The following is a 21758-nucleotide window of genomic DNA, read 5'->3' as shown; positions in this document are numbered from 1 at the left end:
ATAATACCTCAACCCTAAATAAAAGTAAGTTTTGCATCTGCATTAGGTGAGGGATATATTAGGGTTCATTATAACCATTTTCTGTATTTTTCTGAACGTGAAAAACCCACTTTCACCCCTTTCCTTGGTAAAGCAGAGTCTACAGGGCATCCAGTCTAAACATTTTACTAATGTTCCCTATATGTGCTTAAAAGTATTTGGTCTTCACTCATTTAAAATGTCCTACAATTCATTAAAAAATAACTAATCAGGCTGGCCTTTTCTTAATTATACTGAAATGGTGAGATTTTTACTGTACACGCTGTCGTGGGACACACCAATCAGAATCCTTACAAAGGATGAGTGGACAACTCCATAATGGTTAAAAAGAGAGCGGAATTGCAGTTGCGACCCTGGGATTCACCTTCCTGCTTTAGGAACGCCAGAGCACAGCTCTTCCCTGGTCACAGCTCTTCCCTGGGTCAGAGGTAAGGAAATGGAAGCCAGAAAAAAAACAGGAAGATGATAAATCCCAGGCTGTATTTTCATATTTACCACTGGGAGCAATTTCCCCAATGGCCCTTTTCTTAAGTTAAGTTATGAAGGTGAAACTTTATGGGCACGTTTTAAGTGCATCTCACCCCATATATCAACAAATATGGTAAAGTCTAGTTTTTACCATCTTTAAAAGAACCAAACCTACGAAGGAGATATATTTAACTATGAAAGCAACAAAGCTTTTGGAGGTCAGCATTTCTGGACACTGATCTATCAAAAGAATAATAAGCAGCTAATGTTCTTTTTAACCTAGACACATTGGCTGTTCAGGAAAGATAGCAAAGTGAAGGTTATGTTAGATAAAGACTTGCCTACTGCCTATACCTGTTAAAGAAATTGAACCAGTAATTAATGACCTTCCAAAACACAAAGCACCAGGCCCATACGGGTTTACTGATGAATTCTAACCAAATATTTAAGGAAGAAATTGTAACGATTCTCTACAATCTCTTCCAGAAAATACAAGCAGAGGGAATACTTCCCAACTCATTCTGAGGCCAGCATTACCCTAATACTAAAACCAGACAAGGACATTAAAAGAAAAGGAAACTACGGACCAATATCTCTCATAAACATTGATGCAAAAATCCTCAACAAAATATTAGCAACAATATATAAGAAGAAGTATACATCACCACCAAGTGGGATTTATCCCAGGTATGTAAGACTGGTTCAATATTACAAAATGAATTAATGTAAAAACATCACATCAACAGGCTGACGAAGAAAAATCATGTGATTATATCAACAGATGCAGAAAAAACATCTGACAAAATCCAACACCCATTCATGAAAAAAACCCTCAGCAAACTAGAAATAGAGGGAAACGTCCTCAACTTGATTTTAAGAATCTACAAAAACACTACAGCAATCATCATACTTAATGGTGAGGAAGTTTTCATTTTCTCACCAAGGTCAGGAAAGAGGCAAAAATGTCCCCTCTCATTATTCCTTTTCAACATTACACTGGGAGTCCTAACTAAGAAGAAGCAAAGAAGAAAATGAAAAAAATAGTATGCGGATTAGGAAGGAAGAAATAAAACTGTATTTTTTCACAGATGACATGACTGTCTAGGTAGAAAATCTGAGAGACAAAAAAATTCTCCTAGAAATAATAAGTAATTATAACAATGCTACCGGACACAAAGTTGATGTACAAAAGTCAATTACTTTCCTATATTCCAGTAATGAACAAGTGGAATTTGTAATTAAAAACACCGTATCATTTACATTAGCACCCGATAAAAGGAAATACTTAGGTATGAATCTAACAAAATGTGTACAAGATCTATACGAGGAAAACTACAAAACTCTGATTAAAGATATCAAAAAGGAACTAAATAAATGGAGCTATTTGTGTTATGGATAGAAAGACTCAATGTGTCGAGATGCTAGTTCTTCACAACTTGACCTACAGATTCAACACAATCCCAACCAAAATCCCAGCAAGTTATCAATATTTTGTGTATATTGACAAACTGAATCTAAAGTATATGGAGAGTCAAAAGACCCAGAATAGCCAACACAATATTAAAGAAAAAGAGCAAAGTCACAGGACGGACACTTTCCAACTTCAAAATTTACTATAAAGCTACAGGAATCAAAACAGTGTGGCACTGTGAAAGAATAGATAAATAGATCCATGGAAAATAATAGAGAGCCCAGGTGTCCTTTAGTAGGTGAATGGATAAAGTGTGCTACAACCGCACAATGGAATATTTTTCAGAGCTAAAAAGAAATGCGCCATCAAGCCATGAGAAGACACGGAGCCACCTTAAATGCATATCACTAATTGAAAGAAGCCAATCTGAAAAGGTAAATACTGTATGATTCCAACATATGACCTTCTGGAAAAGGCACAACGTGTCTAGGTTTCCTATGGACACAGGAAAAAGATCAGTGGTTGCTGGGGGTTAGGGATGAGAAAGGGATGACGAGGTGGCGCATGAAGGATTCTTAGGGCGGTGAAGCTATTCTATGTGGTGCTGTAACAGTACATATCATGCATTTGACATAACCTGTAGAGTGTACAACACCAGAAGTGAGCTCTAACGTAATCTACGCACACTGAGGGATAAGCCTATATGCAGGTCCATTGACTGTAACAAAGGCACACTCTGGTGCAGGATGCTGACAGTGGAGGAGGCTGTGGGTGTGCGTATATGAAAACACTTTGTACTTGCTGCTCGATTTTGCGGTAAAACTAAAACTGCTCTAAAAATAAAGTTTATTTTATGTCTACGGGCAGAAAAAAAAAAAAAAGACTTGCCTACATGAAGCATCAATAGAAACACCAAAGGCTGATTAGGACACTTGCACCTCTATCTCTCACCTACACGCTAAAGCCCCCAATCCTTACCTGGCAACTCTTTGTCTCAAAGAGGAATCCTTTTCCCTTGTTTCACTACATGGCAATCCAAAGTCTGAACCCATGATCAGGTAATTTTAAGTTTCCCTTATCATTCTCTATTTCCGAGAAAATCATCCTTTGACAAAATGTTACAACTGGATCTTTCAGTTTCATTATTATACGCCAGTATACCTTGTAAGATAACTATAAAGGGTTTCTTTTTACAGAGTGACAAGGTAGGGAGACAATCCTTTTAATAGCATTCAAGAGTCACAATTATAAATATATAGGTCAAGGTGAATATCTCAGAATTTCTATTTTCTGGTTTTTTCTAACCTAATTTATGATGGTACAGAATAATTTCTGTGAAACATCTTTCATTCGCAAAACTGAAACGTCGTTTTCTTTAATGATGCACATTCCCTGGTTTTATTCATCCTTCTCAATGAAGCCTCAGTTCTTCTAGAACCTCCACACCCTAGACAGCATATTTCCAAATTGATCTGAGTAAGCTTATGGGCACCGATGGGGCAGGACGGGGCAGTGACCCCAGGAGTCTACAGCGAACTCTGAGCCAGAACCCAAAGCCCTTTATACATTTTTTTGGTCCCCATTTAACTCCTGGTATTTAAAATACCAGGTAGTTTAATTAACTACATATAACTACAGCTTTCTCTTTCTTGTATAAGGCATCAGGGAAGATAAATGACTACAAATTATAGTTTATTTACATCTATATTTGGAAGTACTGATTGGAATGGCTTTTGGAATTCAACATGTAATATTCTAGAAGAGAAGCCAATTCTTCACAAACAAGGAAAACAGTCTGAAGTTAGCTGTATGTGGTACCGTGTATTTCTACATTATAAGTTTCTCACTTTAAAAAAAGTCATAGGTATCAGAAGATATCTGATGTCTACGTAGCCATTTGTAATGTCTGTTCTAGAAAAATCAATTTTTTTTTTGCATTCCCGTTAAGATAGCCTGCTTTGAAAACAGGTAGGCTTATCACTTTTACAGCTTTCCCTAAACTTAAGTTAAATAAACTGTTCTCTGCCAGTTCTCAAGTGTAGGAGTAGAATGGGGTATGCGGAAGCAAGGTTTGCGCTGCTGTTGTAAGCAACGGAATTCTCTTAAATTCCATTGTGTACCTTGCATCAGCCTAAGAGCTCACAAACTTAGTGTGAATAATCCACACAAATACATCTGTGTTGAAATAATTAATCCTATTTTATGGTCCCCACCCCTCAGCAGTCACTATCAAAAAGTTTAATATTTAATAGTAACACAATTTACTATGGAATCATAACCAGGGCAAAGACAAGCAATTGGTAACAATCAAAGTTAATGTATCTGAGACAATTGGTGGATAAGGATTGTATTAGTTGTTTAAAAACAGGCCATAAGAGATCTGGAGCTAAGGGCTGTGATGCTGGGGAAGGAGGAGGCCATTTGAACCCTATCAAAGGGTCCCGGGGAGCAGATTCCTCCCTCCGTTTGCTGCATCTGGGAAGAACGGAACTCTCGCCAGGGAAGCTGCAGCTGCGTGCACCCTTGGCTTAATCGCTGTGTAAGGCGGAGGGTTAATTAGCTGCCATTCTTAGCTCCACTTGTTGTTCTAATAAAGATCTGCATAAATCTGAGACTGGGAGCACCCGATCCTTGATTTCATTCGGCAGATGATGCGGGGGAGGGGAGGAGCGTGACGATTGTGGGTGTGCTCACAGCGTCTTCAAGTGACCTGGCCTGGGGCGTTCTGCCTGCTTGAAAAGTGGTGGACGACGACCTCTCGGCTGTTTATGGACGCGGGACCCTGCTGGCCAGGCTCACCGCAGGCAGCCTGGAGTGTGAAGCAGATTATCAGGGAATGAAATACACAGAGTGTATTTGCAAAGCACTCAGTATGGATCTCTAAAAGGAGAGGACAGATAAAAAATTCAGCCTCACAATTCTGTTTTATTATGCCTAAAAATTTCCGGCAATCATTCCTCAATATCCAATACTTGGTTTTCCAATTGCCGATCATCTCCTAAGTGGTATATGTTTTTTGGGGGGGAATTTTTGCATGATACAGTGTTAGAATCAAACCAGTTCACAAGAATCTCATGATGTCTCCTAAGGTAGGCACTATCATTATGCCTACATTATTATACAGACCAGAAGGCTGAGGCAGAGAGGAGTTAGTAGCCTGACGGTCACAGTCAGAATGAAGGGGAAAGCTTAGCAGCTCAGTAGAGATTTGCAGCAAAAAAAAAAAAAAAAAAAAAAAAAAAAAAGGCCTGAATGGTTCTATTAAGAACACACCACAGAAACAGAGGCTTAGGTACAAATGAACTGAGAGTGTGGAACAAAAAAGTTTATAACTACCAAGTTGTCTTTTCAGAATTTCCCCATATTATGAAATGCCAACATCTTCCATTTCAGCACTTAGGGAACCACCACCACAACAAAAGAATCAAACAAGTTCATAACACTTCAGAAAGCAACAGTAGTAGAGCAGAAAGAACTGAGATTAATGATGCCAGATGTTACGCAGATTTATGAAAAAAAATTACTAATATTTCTGGACATTACTCTGTGAATAAAGCATTTGGGACAGGAAAACTGTTGACCTTATTTTATCTCATAACTGTCAGTGTTCCCAGTATAGTTCATTTTGTATGAGGGAAAATACCCATTATTAATAGGCCTGAAGACCGTTATATAGGCAGATTTTAAATAATAAATCAACAAGTTTCATATAAAGGATATGCTAAAACAGCTAAGAGTTTGAAAAGGCAACCACGAAACAGCAAAAACCAACTTTGAAAGAGGACATTAAATAGAACAGAGCTTAAGTTTTATACACGCTTGAGAAGAGAGTGTTTACAAACAGGGGCTCTGCCATGAAAGATGGAAACGTGTTTCCTACTGTAAACTTCAGCAGTTCATGGATTACATCATGTTCACCAGGCAGGACCACAGGCAGAGGAGCCGGGAGGCCGGTGCTGACCTTCTGAGCCCATCAACCTCCTCTCCTCTGGCTGTGCCTTTGCCCCCAGCAGTGTGTCGCAGCCACACTCTGGCAGCCAGCCACGCCTGACTAGGCAGAGTGTCACGGCAGGCCCAATAAACACCCCTGTGAAGTGTGAACAGGGAGACCTGCCTAGAACAGACCTGCTGGGAACAGAACAGTTACCCCTGGTGCACCCGTCAACTGGCTGGTAACGGTTGGACATCTGCCACCTGACAGATAATCCTTCCCAAGAGATAATATAGTCTCGGCACTGCTAATTCAGGACTAGGCTTTTTTTTCAGATTAAAAAATCCAAGAGGGTCCATGCTGAGGAGGTGGTGCTTGTTAGAGATTATTTAATACTATCTTCTCTCAGTTAAATGCAGCTGAGTGGGTACTTATCACATCAAATGGATGCCCATTTGGAGTCCTAAATATTCTGAGAGATAACATCAAGAACAATCCATTATGCTGACAGAGGGCTTTCACATACACCATCTCATTTTAAACTCACAGGAATCCTGTGATTTAGGTGCAGCTGAGGATAATGTCCGTTTGATATAATGAACGGAGGGTGAGGAAAGTTAAATGGCTGGTACCAGGTCACACAGGTAATGAACAGTGGAGCTGGTTTTTAAATCTATATCTGCTGACTATCAGTACCATGCAAGAAAGGGTGTGCAGCCCCACACGGAAACACAAAACATCTGTTCTGAATGGACCGAAAATTCTTGAAAGAGACAAATGTAAATTATGAGAAAAATATGAAAAAAGATGAAAAAAACCCCCCAGTTCATGTAGGAACAAGAGTGGGAGCCTTTATACAGTTGGTTAAATCTGTGTCTTCATGCAAAGCCTACTTCTGAGCTGACAGCATTTCTGGTGTTAAAATAGGTCTGCAGATTCAGTGTAAGAAAATCTTTATTCATAGTCTATCAAACTTACATTTGTGACTGTTTGAAAATAGGTTAGATTGAAGTTTAACATAAATCTAGGGAGAAAAATCAACAGAGACTAGAAGGAAGTGTACCAGAAAACAGTGTGAAATAAATCCACTGAACAAAACAATGGGCTTTTTGGACTTGTTTTTGATAACTTTCTTTAAAACCCCAGAAGTGTGAACGTACCTGTAAATGATGTGCCGATTAGAAACCTTTTTTATGTGCGTTAAAGTATGAACACTTAGTTTGTTACCATGTATTTTACAGAGAGTATTCTATTCTTATACCAGATAGGCTATCTCTAGTTGGTGACACTTAAGGAACATTACTAGCTTTAGGTTTTTTCTTACTATTCATAGCATAATTTTCAAAATCTATTTATCCTATTTATGTGATTTTGCTTTAGCCAGGGGTGATTTTTTAATTTTTTTTGCAGAATATGTCTCTAATTTTCTGAGACACAGAAAAAACTCTAACTTACGGAACAGAAACCTTTCTTGACTGCTGAGAGAAGGCTCTGGGGGAGCGCAGGGTCACCTCCATAGAGAAGAGAATGAGGTGATGGGTCCATTTCAGCTCACGTGGTTCCCTCTGGGGTAAGGACTGCCCCTCAGCACCAAGTTTTCTCTAAGTGTGAAGTGACACCTTATTCCATGTATAAGAAGTGAAGACTTCTTATTCACCTTGTGTGAGGCTCAGAAGTGCCTCATAAACAGTAGAGTCTCAGAAGTTTTTTTTGCTTTCTTTCTTTTTTCCCCAGTTTTATGGAGCTATAGCCGACATATAACACTGTGAGTTTAAGGTGTACGGCATGATAACTTGACACCAAAAGTTTCCTGAATAAGTGACTTACCTCTCAAAATAAATTTTTTCTCTAAAAAACAGAAAAACCCCTCGTCTCCAAATTTCAGCAAACCCCAGAAGATAGTCCCACGTTGCAACATTTCCGAAAGGAAATATCACACACACAAAAAGCCTTTTTAAGACAAGACCTCCAAATGAGGTTATACAGTCACAGAGATAAATAGGACTGAAGTAGGAATAGTGAGACTGAAAAAACAAAGTATTTGTCGTTTAGTTTTAAATTAGCACATCATGATTGAACTTCACTATCTGGCATGAAGTATGAATTAATTTAAAAAATATTTTATAATGATCTTGCACAACTATATTTTCTTTTTGGTGTTAAAACCATTAATTTGTTATATATAGTCTACATATATCACGATTTAATTAGATTGCTTTTAAATGCCTTCACTAAAAAAATTTTTATTATTGAAAAACAACAAACATACAAAAATGGAAAAGATGATAATTTCTTCACGTTTTATTAACCAGCCAGGGACCTAAGAGAGACCTCGATTCCCATTTGCCATTTCTCTCGTCTAAAACTTCACTTATCTAGTGAGTTCATTCCTGAACATGGTAGATGGAATCTCAAAAAACATTAAGACTATTAATTAACTACTCAATGAAGAATTTCTCATTGAGAACATCAATGAAAACCCCAATGAAAAACCTTTGGATTTTTGTATTTTCCAAAATACACCCAAATATGTAAAAAAATTGGCAGTTGGTTAGTCTTTTAGTTAAAAGAAGCTGGTCAAAGACGTGTAATCGTGCATCTAGGAAGACAGGAAGTAAGAATTTTCAGCATTAAGCATACCAGCGAGCCTCAGGGGCTTGGCCATAGGCTCTTTTCAGGTTTCCTGGGAAGCTGCATTTCCTCGTTGACTTTTTGTGTATTTCCTAGTTCAGGAGTTTTTTGGCCCTAATAGCTTGTAAGGATGCACGATTATTGAGATGCGAAAATGGTGACGTCTGTGTGGTGCTGCCTGGTGGCTGTCAGATTTTAATAGCCCACGTTTCCCAAATGAACATCTTCTGGTAGGCACCTAATTAAACATCTAGCTATTCAATTTGAATTTTTATTATTAGCTCAGGCCCAGCGGCCATGGCTCACGGGCGCAGCCACTCCGCGGCATGTGGGATCTTCCCAGTCCGGGGCACGAACCTGTGTCCCCTGCATCGGCAGGCGGACTCTCAACCACTGTGCCACCGGGGAAGCCTCTGTAACGCATTCTTTAAATGCACTTCCCCATCTAAAATGATTTTTCATTCATGCTTATCACACTATGCTTTTTCCTTCTTGGCAAATAATAAGTTTTTGAAAGACAAATGACCAGACTGAATTGAAAAAGAAAGCAGTTACAAACTATGAAAATTTAAGATCAATAAGAATAAAAATAATAGTGCTAGTGGTAGTATTGGCGGTGGTAAACAAATTACTAAGGTCTGACATTCAAGCCTTGAGTAGCTCCAATTCTACACTGGATTACAAGTCTCTTACCGGGATTGCAGTCTGTAAGAAGAGAGCAGATGGACAGGAGAACTTTAGAAATGGTGAGGGCCGGACTCCAGTTGTCTTTCAGGATGTCCAGACAGATCACGCCTTGGCTGTTAATATTACAGTGATAAATTCTGGTTCGGAAGGTAACCTAGAAGAAAATGTAAAGTTGATATAAATAGACACACTATTTATTTATTCATAAAATTTTATTATAGTTGATTTACAGTGTTGTGTTAGTTTCAGGTGTACAGCTAAGTGAGTCAGTTATACATAAACATATATTCACTCTTTTTCAGAGTCTTTACCCATATAGGTTATCACAGAATATTGAGTAGAGTTCCCTGTGCTATACAGTAGAGGTCCTTGTTGGTTATCTATTTTAAATATAGTAGTGTGTGTATGTTAATCCCAAGCTTCTGATTTATCCCTCCCAGCCCACACTTCCCCTTTGGTAACCAAAGGTTTGTTTTTGAAATCTGTGAGTCTGTTTCCGTTTTGTAAATAAGTTCATTTGTATCAATTTTAAAAATCAGATTCCACATATGAGTGATATCACATGATACTTGTCTTTCTCTGTCTGACTTACTTCACTTAGTATGTTAATCTCTAGGTCCATCAATGTGCCTGCAAATGGCATTATTTCATTCTTTTTTTGTGGCTGAGTAATATTCCATTGTATATATGTGTGTGTGTGTGTATACACACACACACACACACACACACACATATATATGTACCACATCTTCTTTATCCATTCCTCTGTCGATGGACGTTTAGATTGCTCCCATGTTTTGGCTATTGCAAACAGTGCTGCATTGAACATTGGGGTGCATGTATCTTTTCAAATTATGGTTTTCTCCAGATATATGCCCAGGAATGGGATACTGAAAATATGAAAAGCCAAATTAACAAAATTAAGGTACTGAATGAAGATGAAATTCCATGCTCAACAACTAAAGGATACTTATTCTTTTCCAAGCACATAAGAAACATTTATAAAAACTGATCACATGCTAAGCCACAAAGAAAGCTTAACGTATTTCCAAAAATTATTAAGACTATTAAGGTCCCCCTTCATACATTTGCAAACTGAAAAATACATTTTCAAATAATTCTTGGATCAAAGAAAAAAAATCAGCTATGTTTATAACTGAGTGACAGTGAAAATGTTGGGTTGCCAATACCAAAATCTGTGATTTGCCTAAAACAGTTAATGAAAGAGAAATCTACAGTTTCAAATGCATATATTAAAAAGGAAGAAGTTTCCTGAGTTGTGCCCAAAGGAAGAAAAAAGAATAGAGTAAATCCCATGAAAGTAGAGAGGAATGGGCAGAAGTTAATAAAATAGAGAATACCTGTGATATTAAAATTCTGCAGAGAAGTGAGAGTACCTAGCTATTTAAGTGCTAGATGAAAAGACAAAATACTTTTATGAGCCAGTGTACGTGATGAGTGGCTTTTGTCTATAATACCATATTTTTAAAACCTATCTGAGTAGAGTTTCCTGTGCTATACAGTAGATCCTTGTTGGTTACCTATTTTATATAGTAATGTGTGTATGTTAATCTCAAACTCCTACTGTATAGCACAGGGAACTCTACTCAATACTCTGTAATAACCTATATGGGAAAAGAATGGATATATGTATATATATGTATAACTGAATCACTTTGCTGTACACCTGAAACTAACTACTGTAAATCAACTATACTCCAATAAAATGTAAAGAAAGAGAAAAAACTAGCTCAGACTACTCTGAGCCAGTTAATCACCAAAATGAGTAAAGGAGGGAAGTATTATTATTGTACTCACTTTAAAAAGAAGCTGTAAGTATGTGAGGTTGGTAGATGCTAACTAAACTTACTGTGGTACTTATTTCAAAATATATACCTATATCAAATGAGTGTGCTGTACACCTAAAATTAATACAATGTTATATGTCAATTATATCTCGATAAAACAAAAAAATTTTATTAAATAAAGAAACTGAGGAATCTCCATGCTGTTTTCCATTGTTGCTGCACCAATTTATATTCCTATGATATGATCCAGCAATTCCACTCCTGGGCATTTATCTGAAGAAGATGAAAACACTAATTTGAAAAGATATAGGCACTCCTATGCTCATGGCAGTATTATTTACAATAGAAGATATGGAAGCAACGTAAGTGTTCATCGATAAATGAATGAATAAAGATGTAGTGTACACACACACACACTGGAATATTACTCAGCCATAAAAACGAATGAAATCTTGCCATTTGCAACAATATGGATGGACCTAGAGGGTATAATGCTAAGTGAAATCAATCAGACAGAGAAAGATAAATACTGTTTGATTTCACTTACATGTGGAATCTAAAAAACAAAACAAATGAACAAACTTAGCAGAAGCAGTCACACATACAGAGAACAAACAGGTGGTTGCCAGAAGGGAGGTTGGTGGGGAGAGGAGAGAAATTGGTGAAGGAGATTAAAGGTACATGATAAACTTGCAATTACAAGATAAATGAGTCACAGGTATGAAATGTAGAGTGTGGGGAATATAGTCAATCATAATGTAATATCCTTTGTATGGTGACATATTGTAACTACACTGATTGTGGGGATCATTTTGAAATGTACAGAAATACTGAATCACCATATTGTGTATTAGGAACTAAGACAGTGTTGTAGGTCAACCATACTTCAAAAACAAACTCACAGAAAAAGGATCAGATTTGTGGGCAGAGGGGGAACTGGATGAAGGCAGTCAAAAGATACACACTTCCAGGGACTTCCCTGGTTGCACAGTGGTTAAGAATCCGCCTGCCAATGCAGGGGACACGGGTTCGAGCCCTGGTGCGGGAAGATCCCACATTGCCGCGGAGCAACTAAGCCCATGCGCCACAACTACTGAGCCTGCGCTCTAGAGCCCGCAAGCCACAACTACTGAGCCCACGTGCCACAACTACTGAGCCCGCGTGCCACAACTACTGAAGCCCATGTGCCTAGAGCCCATGCTCCACAACGAGAAGCCACTGCAATGAGAAGCCCGCGCACCGCAACGAAGAGTAGCCCCCACTCGCCACAACTAGAGAAAGCCAGCACGCAGCAACGAAGACCCAAGACAGCCAAAAAAAATTAAAAAAAAAAAAAAAAAAAGACACACACTCCCAGTAAGATACATAAGCACTAAGGACATAATGTACAATATGGTAAACACTGCTGTTCGTTATGTATGAAAGTGGTTCAGAGAGCAAATCCTAAGGGTTTATGAAAATAAAAATACATTTTTAAAATAAAATTATTTTCCCCTATTTCTTTAACTTTGGATCTATATGAGATAATGAATGTTCACTAAACTTATTGTGGTAAAAAAAAAATGAAGAAACTGTGGCACAGAGAGGTTAAGAACTGGCTCATGGTCCCACAGCTTGTAAGTGGTGGAGCCGGAATTTGAACACAACCTTGTTGATCCAAAAGTCCATGCTCTCCCGTTCAGCCTCAATGCCTGTTCTTTTATTTTTTTAAAAAACTTTTAATTCTGAGCTAAGTACAGATTCACATGCGGTTGTAGGAAAGAATACAGACAGATCACCTACATCCTTCCCCCACTTTCCCCCAATATCACAGGAGAGTGATACCGACACAGAGGATGGATCCATGCACTGATGGATATATGTGTTCCTATGCAATTGTATCACGGGTAGATTTGTGTGCGCACCACCGCTGTCGAGACACAGAACAGTCCATCACAAACATCCTTTGTGAGACCCTTCACTAGCCACAGTCCTCCCCCCACTTCTGAATTCCCAACAAACACAACTCTATTCCTCTCTCTATAATTCTGTCATTTCAAGAAGGCTATATAATTGAAATCATACAGGACGTAACTTTTTGAAACTGGATGCTTTTCACTCTGCACAATACTCTTGTGATCCGTCTAAGTCGTTGCATGTATCAAGACTTCGCTGTTTTACTGCTGAGTAGTAATCCACGATATGGATGTACCAGTTTGTTTAACCATTTAACCACGGAAGGACAATGGATCGCTTCCCGTTTTTAGTCATGACAAATCAAGCTGGTATGAACGTTTCTCTGTGTTTGTGTGAACGTAAGTTTTTATTTCTCTGGGGCAAATGTCCAAGAGTGCAATTGTTGGGATGTACGGTGAGCTCATATGTAGCGTTATAAGAAGCTGCCAGACTTCTTTCCGGAGCAGATGTACCATTTTACATGCTCGCCAGCGGAGTGATCCAGTCTCTCTGCGTCCTCACCGGCGTTTAGTGCTATCAACGTGCTTTATTTTAGCCATTCCGCTAGGGTTCAGTGATACCTCATTGAGGCTTTAATTTGCATTTCCTTAGCTGCTAATGATGTTGAACACGTTTTCATGTGATTAATTGTTATCTGGATACTCTCTTCCATGAGAGAGGATGTGTATGTTTTCTGCCAATTTCTAATTACAGTAAGTCCCTTACATACAAACGGAATGTGTTGCGAGATCCAATAAAGTTAGCTTAGGTACCCCACTAACACAATTGGCTACATAGTACTGTACTGTAATAGGCTGTAATACTTTTCAAACAAATAATACATAAAACACAAACACAAAAAATAAAGAAAACATTTTACATCTTACAGTGCAGTACCTTGGAAAGAACAGTAGTGCAGTACAGCAGCTGGCACACAGGGGCTGGCATCGAGGGAACAGGCAAGAAGAGTTACTGACTGGAGGAGGGAGGGGAGGTGGGAGATGGCAGAGCTGAAGGATCGTCAGCAATAGGGGGTGGAGGGCCAGCTGCAGTGTCACTCACGCCTGACGCTGATGGCGCAGGATCTGGTTCCTTGCTGGATTCAATTCTATCCACCCTCTTGAAAAATCGATCCAGCGATGTCTGGGTAGTAGCTCTTTTTTTCTCGTCATAGATGACACGGTAGCACTGGGTTGCATTCTGAGCGGCTGCTGCAGCCTCCGTGTACTGTTCTACGTTCAGGTCCTGTGCCTCAAAAACTAACAGCGCCGCCTCAGATAAAGAAAATCCCCTGCCATTTCCTGCGTTGTGAATCCCTTCGGTTCTTCAGCTACTTCTTCTTCCTCTTGTCTCTCTTCATCCTTTTGCTGGATGAAGATCCAGTTCCATCAGGTCTGCATTAGTAAGCCCCTCGTGTTGCACGGTAAGGAGTTCCATGAAGTCGTCCCCTTGCAGATCTGGCTCCGGCTTCTCGCTGAGGGTCACTACGCTGCTGACGACCTCTTTGGACTCCTCATTCACCTTCTCAAATCCACGAAAAGCGTGAACAAACTGTGGGCAAAGGTTCTTCCAAACCCCATTCACGGTGACAGCCGTAACCTCAGGCCAAGCCACGTCAGTGTTTTTTACGGCCTTGCAGATCTTCTAGTCCTCCCAAAATTATCACAGGGTTGTTCCTGCCCTTGCATTTACCGCTGTATTTGAAGCTCAGCTCAATATTGATGTTTTACAACGGTAGCCCTCAATTCCTCAAGGAGAGGGAAAATTACAGAGGATCCCATTTTCAAAGACAGGAAGACAGCACATTTCAGACATTTTCCATATACTAAGAAAGTTTTAAAATGTGATTTGCATATAGTGATCCAGAAAACTAATTTATCCAGAACGGCTAATTCCCAGATAATTCTGGATGAGAGGGGTCTTAATTTATGTGTGATACATAAATACCCACACAGGCATATGTGTGTGTGTGCACACGTGTACGTGTGTGTGTGAGTGTGTGTGCTGGACAGAATAAAGCCCTATCCCCCCAAAGATGTCCCTGTACTAACCCCTGGAACCTGTGAATACGCTACTTTACAAAGGACTTTGCAGGTGTGATTAAGTTACCTTGAGAAGGGGGGATTGCCCTGGATTGTCTGGTGGGCTTGATATAATCAAAACAGCTTTAGAAGAGGGAGGCAGGAAGATCAGTAGGGGATGTGATGACAGAAGGAAGGCGTCGGAGTGATGTGAGGGAAGAGGCCTAAGGGATGAGCTAAGGGATGCCGTTGGGTCTCTAGAAGCTGGAAAATGCAAGGAAACAGATTCCCCCTGAAACCTCCAGAGCGAATGCAGCCCTGCTGACACCCTAATTTTAGTTTTCTGACTTCCAGAACTGTAAGAAAGAAACTGCAGTTGTTTTAAGCCACAAAGTTTGAGTTAATTTGGTACAGCAGCTACAGGAAAAAAAACACATGTTTGGATATATAGTTTCCAGTTGCCTCCTTCCTTTATCTAAAAAAGGTACCTTAAAAGCTCTGTTACTTCCATCCTTCACAGAATCACCTCTATAGAGAACAAACTAGTGGTTACCAGTGGGGAGAGGCAACTTGGGGCACGGGAGGGGGAGGTACAAACTATTTTGGGTGTAAGACAGGCTACAAGGATGTACTGTACAACATGGGGAACATAGCCAACATATGTAATAACTGTAAATGGAGTGTAACCTTTAAAAACTGTGTATTAAAAAAATAGGATCTGAAGTCAGACAAAAAAATAAAAGATGAGGAGACTGGGGTTTATTACAAAAATAATTTTAGAAACCGGTAATAAGATTCTTTGTGTTGACTACAGCACAGAAGAATGCTACTAGGTAGCGAATGATCTCGCGTAAGTTGCTTGCTACTCTGAGCCTCTATTTCCTGACAAAGTGAGAGACTTAAACTAGATGATTTCTAAGGCCCATTCTAGTACCAAGATCCAGGAGCTGTACTGTAAAAAGAATATATGGTTTTGGGAGTAGCTGGACTTGGGCTGGAATCCTGACTTTGGACAGATCAACGCAGCATCTCTGGGATTCAGGTTCCTCATGTGCAAAAATGGGGAAACAACAGCTATCCCCATAGGGGCTGTGATGACTGTACTACAAGGTAACCCTTAACACCAGGCCTGGCCCCCAGCAGGAGCTGGAGCAGTGTGAATCCTCTCTCCCTCCTTCACCTCTCCTAGTTCTACAAGATCATTGCAGGATGCACGTGTTCATGCAATAATTCCCCGTCACCTGAACTTTAAACATGCTTTTTTTCTCCCATGCCCCTGCTCTAGAGCAGAGATAACATGCCATCCACAGACAGAAAGCTGCTCTGAAAGGGGAGAGAGGTCACGTAGGGTACGAATAGAGATAGAGAAGAAAATATTTTAAGAAAGTATTTCTGTCCAACGGAGTCTACACATAATTTAGAAAAATGTCGTAAAGCAAATAAACACCTCAAAGCCGGAAAGCTGATAAGGACAGTAAAAATAATCAATTCAAATAAGATTTCAGTAATAACCTCTATTTTTAACATAGCTTCCAGTTTTCAAAAAAATGTTTTGATCAGGAGATAAATGGCACTGCGATTTTACTGAGGAAGTATGAGATCAGTGAGAAATACGTTCCTCTTAAAAAGACTTTCCATGGAGACCCAGAGAGGAAATATTTGGAGCCCCTGTGCCATAAATCAGTGAATCATGTAACAAAGGCCCCGAAATAGCAGGGTTACCATGATTCAAGTGGATCTTGGCCACAGACTCACCATGAAACTCTTTATCTGAACAGTTTTTAGTGCACATTTAAAAATGTTAGTCCTACCACCCTCCTAGAGATCTCAAGTGCTCTTTCCTTAAAACCGACTTAAGAGCACTGTCCCAACAATGAACACATCCTAAGATTATTTTAAAGTATTAGCGGCAAAATAAAAACTGGAAAAATCCATTCTAAGGGAGGGGAATCACAAATCGTAAAGACACGCTAAGAAATACACATCAGCAAAACAAAACAAAACCCCTCCCTGAACTGAAACAAAAAACAAAAAACTGGAAGTAGATTTCACCTTGAATGACTGGCAGTAAGGGAATGAAAATGAAACATCACCTAGAAACCACGACGTGTGAACATGATCCCCGCCCTGCTGTGACTGAGACCACAGAGCACGCTCCATCTGGCTGCGGGCCAGAGCTACGCCGGAAAAGCTTCAAGCACAATTTAAATGATTAAAAATAAAAACACTTTATACCATAGACACTGAAGTTTAAAAAGGTCTTTCTCAGTTCCTTGGAAGTATAGATGTAGAAAAAGATGCAACTAGAAACTTTCCCCCATCCTGAGCAGCAAATCTATTGGGAGTTGGGACACCGTATTCAATTCCCAATTTCTAACCACACAGCAATGGATGACTCCTACCTCCTGCAAGGCACGATGCTTGCAATGACTTAAGGACCAATCATTAGACTCCTTCTTATAAAAATTCAATTTGTGTAGAATGCTTCAGGAACATACCTATAGTGAATGAGGCGCAATTTGGTTTTCCACATTTGTGTGTTCTTTTTTATCAGTGACTTGTTCTTTCACTGTGCTTTCTTTTCCGTCTTGTACTCCTTGAACAATTATCTTGTCTCTTTTGACTCGTTCCACTGTCTCAGGTTTCAGTAATGGTCTCCAGCAGATTCTCCTTTATGGCAGGATTGTATCAGAGTGTGGATTGTCACTGTTGAGTGCGAGTTCATCCTCCGTGTACATTATTTATTTTTCTGTGGAAATCTCACGCGCCTTGGTTGGTGGAGTGTTTTGCATTTGCTTCTTCATGGGTTTCAAGAACAACACTAGTGTGAGCGCAGATTGTATTATACGTGCCAAAACGTAAAGCAATAAAGTCACCGCTCAGGAAGAGTTGACGTACAGTCAAACCTTTATTAAATGGCGATGGAGTTTCAGTTTAGGAGGGTGAAAAATTCAGGAGACGGATGATGCTGAGAGTTGTGAATGTACAATGTGGATGTACTTAGTGCCACTGAACTGTACAGTTAAATATGGTTAAAACAGTATGTTTTATATTATGTGACTTTTACTACTGTAAAAAAATTTTTTAAAAGTCTAAAGGAAAAATTTCTTATATTTAGTGTCTCAATTATTTTATTTTGAACAGAACAGGATACTATCTGCTAAAGACACAGTAGCCTGAGATCAGCTCAGTCAGTTCTTGCTTGGCATGCATATAGACGTCTCCTCCCTCAAATCAGTTAAAAAAAAAAGGAAAATACAGAAATTTAACAATGCTCTAGGAGTAGGACATTCCTAGGAGTACATACAACTTTACCATTTGAAGACTCGGATTTTAACAGCCTTTTAAAGTTCACTGAAAAGAGAAATACAGTACTTTCAAACAATTAAGAAATTTCTTAAAAATCTGACTGTTTGAGTTTTCTACAAATGGGTTTTCATGGCTTGGACAAATTTTCCAGTCATATAGTCATACATGGATTCCAAAACTGCTGAATCCCAAACAGTGGAGGGGGAAATGAAGATGATCTGGTGTCTAAACAGAAGCGTCTGCCCAAAGTATCACTTAAACGTTCCTACTGTTTTCATTCACTGAGCACACAGACACAGTAGATACTCAACCAATGCCTGAGGGTCCATCAAAAGCAGACCCCAAAGCTCTCTGAGTTGAATACTCCCTTAAGAGGCATCACCTCCCACCTCTTTTTTTTCTTGATGTGCTACCGTATGCTTTTTAATGTCAATTAAAGCACGTGTTGCTGTCCACTGGTAGTCCCCAACTCTTTGATGGGGAGAACGTGGCCAAGCCTAAGGAGATCCTCTTTGGGGAAAAGCTGTGTCCCGTCGGGGCGCTGAGTGTGCCAGGCACCACGCTGAGGGCTGTGCCGGTGTCTTCTCAGTCCCCGCGGGCTTTCCAGCAGCCTGCTGGTGGGAAGTCCTCCTGCTGTCTAGCCTAAATCCCACAGGCTGCTATTCCTGGGGACACTGAACCTCCAACCATCGTGTGGGGGCGACGGTGACCCGAACCTACACTTGGAAGACAACATGATTCATTTCTGCTTTAAAACTGCAAATGTGTCTCTACATAACGACAATTCATTACGAAGCATTAACAGCTGAGATACTTAACGGGGTCCGTGTAAAGTGCGTAACAGATGACCAACCATATGACAGCTGCTGTTCAATTAAAGACAGTGACACGAACATAAACATGAGGAGAATGCCCTCTTTTGTATTTTGTTTACATTTTTACAGGACTCACATTACCTGAGGCAATTCTATGAGATGTAGCCTATTTACAGCTTTGCTAAGGGTAAAACTGGAAGTAATATACAGACCTCCTTTATCCTCTGGAGCAGAAGTAATCAATTTCATGTTTGTAGACATACGAAGCGGCAGTTATTCATTTTAAGAGATTAATAATTCAGCATCCATGCAACACAATACAAAGTATTCATCATCGCTAGCTGGAAGGGGCAATTTGGTTTTTCATATAGCCCACAACAGTCTAGAAGTAAACTATATTTTAACAGTCTAAAATGAAACAATGACTAATTCTGTTAATGATACAGTAAATTAACAGCAATTATAGAGCTGGCTGAATGCCCACAATCTCAGTGAGTGCTACGTGACACACACGAGACGTCCTTTGAAAGTGCCAGAGCGTTCATAAATACCACAGAAGTTCCTGAACTTTGCGTGTGTACTGGGGGGGGGTGTAACTGGTTCCCTATGTTTGTACCATGAAATTAAAAAGTAGGTCACGTATATCACAGAAAATGATAACTACAACTACTAAGAATAATGAATTAGAAACCGCTAACAACGTGCCAGGTACCGTTCTAACTGATGTGTACTGATTACATAACCAACCTGTGAGGCAGGTATTAGTATTAGTCTCATTTTACAGATAAAGAAACTGAGACACAGCTTCGGAGGAATTCAAATGCTCGTTGCTGAGGCAATTCCAAGAGAAAGTAAAGAAGTTACAAGGAGGAAGGAAATAGGAAACAGATGAAAACAAACCAAAACAACCACACACAAGAAAACAACCCACACCCCTAAGAGTTTTTTGAAAACAACAGAAGAAAACAGGAAGAGGATAAAGAAATTTACATGAATTCTAAATCTCAACGGTCTGACTTTAGACGGAAAAGCTCATGATACATGGTTTCAATAGCTTTTTCGGATCAAGTTCTGGTAAAATGAGAATTCATGTAAAGTGCTTTCAGCAAAGAGAAGAAAAGCCATGCTATTATCGTGACTGCTCTTATTCTGCAAACTGACCTGTCATCTCTGTGAGATTACTGAAGGCAAGAAAAACCAAGACAGTCAACAAAAGATAAACAAATGTTTTAATATGACTTGAAAATTGTCACTTAGAGTTATCTGATTTTTGAATAATTTACATCTCACCATTTAGAATATCCTAGTGAGTATTCTTCAAACATCTGTGGGGAACAGATGTAACGAAGGGGCCTGATACTTGTGATACTGTACCAGGTAACTTGCCTGAAAAGTAAAATATGACTGAGGTCTGTTTGGATGACAGGGGATTGGAGAATTTGTAATAGGGTTGTTACAACAGCATTTCTTCTTAAACTTGCCCCGTGTGGAACGAATCCTTTACAGTTGATGACACTGACTTATTCCTAAGTTCATAAAATGGCTTTTCTATGATCAACAGTGTGGAAGCTGTTTTTGGTATACTGTCTGAACAGCTGACCAAATCAAGAGAGAAATAGATATAGGTGACAAAAAAGAAGAGGTGGGAAGGGAGGAAAGGTGGGCAGCTCGGGCCACAATCTGAAGCAGGTCCTTAGGAAAGGAGGGACCAAGCACTGCAGGCAAAGAACCACCAGAAATGGCTGAAAAACCATTCTGATCACGGCCTTCATCACCTGCGGGAGGCCTCCTGCTGAGACAGACACAGGAAAGGAAAGATGGTACATATCTCATAGCTCAAGGTTAACCATTCTTTTTCTAAAATTTTTACATTTTTTTCAATTGAACTATACTTGATTTACAATGTTGTGTTAATTTCTGTTGTACAGCAAAGTGATTCAGTTATACATACACATACATTCTTTTTTTGTCTTCTTTTCCATTATGGTTTATCCCAGGATACTGAATACAGTTCCCTGTGCTACACAGTAGGACCTTGTTGTTTATCCGTTCCATATATAATAGTTTGCATCTGCTAACCCCAACTTCCTGCGCCAAGAATTCTTCCTCTGAGTGACCCCTGGGTTGAGGCGTCCTCAGAAGGATGGATATTGGTTTCCCTCCTCACCCCCTCCCCCCTAAAAAAAAAAATATCAAGAACTGCAGGGCTACCAGCAACACAGCTCTTCTGGCCTTCCTGGCAAGCATTCAAGAACTACTTGTGAGTTTTACTGAAGGAATGTTTTGTATTATGAGAGATTCCTTACATTTTATTTCTATCTAATGAAAATTACACGGGTTTGTTTCCTTTTAAAATTTTCATGCCTATTTTTCTTTGATGCAGGCAATCTCTCCCCTTCTCCTCTGTCCCACTCCTGTTTTTCCCCCATCTACAGTCTAGTCTTTGCTACAATCTGTGATTCCTGACACTGTTCCTTCACTCTTTAGTGCTACCTCCTGGGTTATCTTCTAGCTTCACACCTCAGGGCTTCTGAAGCCTGTTGCTCTGGGTTTGTCTTCTTCCCTCTGGTATTCTCTGTAAGATGACTTCCCTAAAAAAGCCAACACGTTTCATAGATAGGTTCATTTGTGTCACATTTTAGATTCCACATATAAGCACTATCATATGGTATTTGACGTTCTCTGATTTATTTCATTCAGCAT

At 39.6% G+C, this 21758-nt stretch overlaps 1 protein-coding gene across 1 annotated transcript in view; it reads right to left on the bottom strand.

Moving 5' to 3' along the window:
* LOC132425124 (ubiquitin-conjugating enzyme E2 E2) overlaps nucleotides 1-21758 on the bottom strand; it is a 351419-nt gene that overhangs the window by 40016 nt on the left and 289645 nt on the right. The window contains exon 5 of the mRNA XM_060011539.1: nucleotides 9174-9321. Within this exon, the coding sequence (XP_059867522.1) occupies nucleotides 9174-9321 (148 nt within the window). The remainder of the gene's footprint in view (nucleotides 1-9173; nucleotides 9322-21758) is intronic.

The sequence above is a fragment of the Delphinus delphis genome, chromosome 4 (assembly GCF_949987515.2).
Source record: "Delphinus delphis chromosome 4, mDelDel1.2, whole genome shotgun sequence".
Classification (NCBI taxonomy): domain Eukaryota; kingdom Metazoa; phylum Chordata; class Mammalia; order Artiodactyla; family Delphinidae; genus Delphinus; species Delphinus delphis.
Note: the sequence above shows the minus strand (reverse complement) of the source record. Positions and strands in the feature narration are given on the sequence as shown.